Here is a 4,418-nt window from a genome sequence, read left to right on the forward strand (position 1 = left end):
CATTTCTCAAGCTGAAAGAGCTGAAGAAAACACTCAAGACTTGAGTTGTAATGGTGAAGAATTCTACAGGAAAAATGCTGAACAAAGCAGGAAGCATAAAAAATGGAAGAAATACACAGAGACATTATACAAAAAAGAATTGGTCAATGCCCACTCATTTCAGGAGGTAGCATATGATCAAGGGCCAATGGTACTGAAGGCAGAAGTCCAAGCTGCACTGAAGGCATTGGTGACAAACAAGGCTTCAGGTATTGATGGAATACCAACTGAGATGTTTCAACAGAAGGATTCAATGCTAGCATTTCTCACTCATCTATATCAAGAAATTTGGAAGATAGCTACCTGGCCAACCAAGTGGAAGAGATCCAAATTTATGCCTAGTCCCAGGAAAAGTGATTTGACCAATTGCAGAAATTATCGTACAGTTTTCATCACTAATATCACACACACATAAAATTATGCTGAAAATCATTCAAAAGTGGTTGCAGCAGTACATCGACAGGGAACTGTCAGAAATTCCAGCCGGATTTAGAAGAGGCCACGGAATCAGGGATGTCATTGCAAATGTCAGATGGATGTTGACTGAAACAGAGAATACCAGAAAGATGTTTACCTGTGTTTCACTGACTATGCAAAGGCGTTTGGCTGTGTGGATCATAACAAATTTTGGGTAACATTGCAAAGGATGGGAATTTCGGAACACTTAATTGTGCTCTTGTAGAATCTGTGCATAGATAAAGAGGCAGTCTTTCAAACAGAACAAAAGAATACTGCATGATTAAAAATAAAGAAAGGTATGTGTCAGGTTTGTATCCTTTCACCACACTTACGCGATGTGCATCCTGAGCAAATAATCCAAGAAGAACGATGACAGTGGGCTCGGCTTTTTGGTTTTGGAGGTGTAGTGGTTAAGAGCTATGTTTGCTAACCAAAAGGTCGGCAGTTTGAATCCACTAAGAGCTCCTTGGAAACACTATGGGACAGTTCTACTCTGTCCTATAGGGTTGCTGTGACTCAGAAGTGACTCAAAGGCAATGGGGCTATAGCTCCAGGTTTTCCAATTTGTACACACTAGATAATAAACAAATATTTGATTAAGCTTAATGGAATCAAAGTGAATTGGAGCCATATAGAACAAGTCTTTTCTCACTAACAAATTATCGTTTTTTAGTAAATTATTTCTTTCTTCTTGTTTTAGGTTTGTTTTGGTCCCGAAGTCCCTAGTTCCTCTCATGATTCCCTTAATACCCCTTTCTGTCTTTATCAACTGTCTCAGTTTTTCTTCCCATAGAAGCAGATACTCAGCCAATTATTCAAGTACAAGCAATTTAATAGAAGGAGTAAGGAATATAGATGAGAGAGAGGAGAAGAGACACAGGGAAGAAAACACATTCAATAAAGTATGTATTAAGTCAGCTACCACAGTGAGCGAGCAGAGTTTTCACCCTGTGGGAAAAATTTGGAAAATGTGCAAAACCCACACTCAGAATATTTTCAGGTAAGGTGGTATATCCTGCAACTCTCAGTGAAGGCTGCCCCTGGAGATCCATAGCCACCAGTCACTTCTGCCACCATATGTTGGTCAAAGTAGGTTCCAGTCAGTGCTGTCCACTGGCAGTCAGACTGGTCTGCAATAGAGGTGGTGAGAGGATGCCAGGAATGTGAGAGGAGCATTTTTACTACTCTATCTTTCACTGGGCAGACTCAATTCTACCAATATTCTTCTCCTCAAAAAATGAAATTCTGAATGCATTCCACAAGTGTGTAACTGCAATTCCTGAGGACACCTCCAGAGAGTCCAAGACAATTAAACCTGTGTAGGAACAACCTTATTCCATTATATTCATTACTACATGTTTTAGAACATTCGGGAGTATATCTTAAAACTGCAATAATGAGACATAAAGGTAAAATAAAATAAAGAAAGGGAGAAAGTAAAAAAAAAAAACTGGAAGAAAGAACAAAGGAAGGAAGCAAAGAAGCAAGGAAGGACCACAAAGAGTGAATCAACATCTCAGATTATTCTAGACAGCATATTACTATGACTCATCTGAAAACTCATCTACCCAAACTAGATTCCCACACTTCAAGTTGAAAACCACATCATTGTTAGGACTGATAGTAAATTTAGGAATATGAACTCAATGATAGGTTGCCAGGTTTGAATTCATTTCACTCTCAGACTCTTCTTCTGAAAAATAGGGAAAGTGAGATAATATATCAAAGAAATGTTGCCATGGTTAAATGGAATCATGTGTAAAGCAATAAGCACAGTCTAGATGTGGCAAGCACTTGGTCATGACTATAGTATGATTTCAATTTTATTTCTTTCAGGGAAAAACACATAAACAAATTAAGGTGAAAAGCATCAATGTTTGAGAGATTAACCTTTGGTTAAACCATATCACTACTTGAGATGATAAATACTGCAAATCTAAGGTTGGTATTTTCAGGAATGGCTCTAAGAAAGCTGACCAAACAAAGAACTTTATGGACAGCATATAGGAAAAAAGAGTCAAAAGTAATTCCTAAGAAAGAGTTAAGGAAAAATGGTACAATAACAAATAAAAATGAAAGTCATAGGTGGTTAGGAATAGAGGAAATGACGCATGTCTTTTGGGGAAGAAAAAAGAATCAGGGCATTTGCTTTGGAGACAACTGGATGCATTAAGCCCTGAGACAAGTTACCATCATGGACAACAGGCTGCTCTAGAAAGGAGCTTTCCCAGGGCTCCCTTCACATCCTTGTTCCTTAGGCTGTAGATGAAAGGGTTCAACATGGGTGTGACCACAGTATATATCACTGAGGCAATAGAGCTTTTCTGAGAAGAATGGGTCACAGCAGAACTAAGGTAGACACCAATGCCCATCCCATAGAACAATGAGACGACAGAGAGGTGAGACCCACAGGTGGAAAATGCCTTATACTTGGCCCCAGCAGAGGACACCCTCATCAAGGAGGAGACAATCTGAGAGTAAGAGAAGAGGATCCCTGTGAAGGGAAACACACTCAGCAGGGCAGTCAACACATACAAGAAGATGTTATTGATGAGGGTGTCAGAGCAGGCCAATTTGATAATCTGAGAGAGTTCACAAAAGAAATGTGGAATTTCAGTGCCTATACAGAACTTCAGCCTTGTTATCAGTAGAATATGAAGCAGAGCAACCCAGAAAATGATGACCCAAGATATCAGAACCAACAAGACACAGAGCTGGGGGTTCATGATGAGTGTGTAGTGCAGGGGGTGACAGATGGCCACAAATCGGTCATAGGCCATAATGGTCAGGAGAAAATTTTCCAGTCCAGCAAAAATCGTGAAGAAATACACCTGAGCGAGGCATCCTATGTAGGAGATGTCTTTGCTCTGTGTCTGAATGTTCACCAGCATCTTTGGGACCGTGGTGGTGATGAAACAGATGTCAATAAATGACAGGTTAGAGAGGAAGAAGTACATGGGGGTGTGCAGGCGGGGGTCAGAGCTGACAGCCAGAATGATGAACAGGTTCCCAAGCACAGTGACCAGGTACATGGACAGGAAGAGTCCAAAGAAGAGGGGCTGAAGTTCAGGATCCTCTGAGAGGCCCAGCAGAAGGAATTCTGAAACTTTTGTTTGGTTTTCTGCTTCCATGTAGCTAGTGTGTAGGCTGGAGAAGGCAAAAGCAACATTGAATCAATTGCCAACTGGCATCTCCGCTAGTCATCCCATTTATAATACCACCTGTGTTTTGACATGGAGTCCTTCCAATGACAGCGACTCTTTCAGTTAGTTGCAGGTAGCCCTTTTCCATTCTAAATGTGTATAATTATTCAGACACTTTAACTTAGCAGAAACCTCTCCCTTTTTAGCTTCTATCCACTGTTTGGATAATTCTCCTATTTGAATCTATACACATAAAACAATTTCTTCTTTGATATAACCCTTCCAAGCTAATTGGAAACATGTCATGTGAATTTCCAAGTATGTTCTTTTCCCTGATAAATCCCATACCTCCTTCATTCTGGTAGCTGTATGTTAGTGATTAAAGGTCATCTGAGTTGAAATTCATGTCTTAAATGTGACCTGGCACACCCTTTCAACGTGACAGTTAACTCTTGGTGCCTAAGTTTTTTCTTGTTTAAAAATCTGGTTATTACCGTTACCTTCTTTGTGAAGTGTAGAAACATCTCTGTGAACAGGAGTTTCTCAATTAATGACACCAAAAAAAAAAAAAAAACTCATTGCCACTGAGTTGATTCGGATATGTAGTGGCACTATTGGACACAGTAGAACTGCTCTATGGCATTTCTAAGGCTGTAATCTTTACAGAAGAAGATTGGCACATCCTTCTCCCATGGAACAGATGGTGGGTTCAGACTACCTATCTTTTGATTAACATCTGAGTGCTTAACCATTGTACCTCCAGGACTCCCAATTCAC

At 40.0% G+C, this 4,418-nt stretch overlaps 1 protein-coding gene across 1 annotated transcript; it reads right to left on the minus strand.

Annotated features, from left to right (window-relative positions):
• Positions 1 to 2,690: 2,690 nt before the first annotated feature.
• LOC126072087 (olfactory receptor 7D4-like) lies at positions 2,691 to 3,629 on the minus strand. Its single transcript, XM_049876753.1, has one exon. It carries the CDS (start codon positions 3,627 to 3,629, stop codon positions 2,691 to 2,693), a length of 939 nt encoding a protein of 312 aa, XP_049732710.1.
• Positions 3,630 to 4,418: the final 789 nt, after the last annotated feature.

The sequence above is a fragment of the Elephas maximus genome, chromosome 3 (assembly GCF_024166365.1).
Source record: "Elephas maximus indicus isolate mEleMax1 chromosome 3, mEleMax1 primary haplotype, whole genome shotgun sequence".
Lineage (NCBI taxonomy): Eukaryota > Metazoa > Chordata > Mammalia > Proboscidea > Elephantidae > Elephas > Elephas maximus.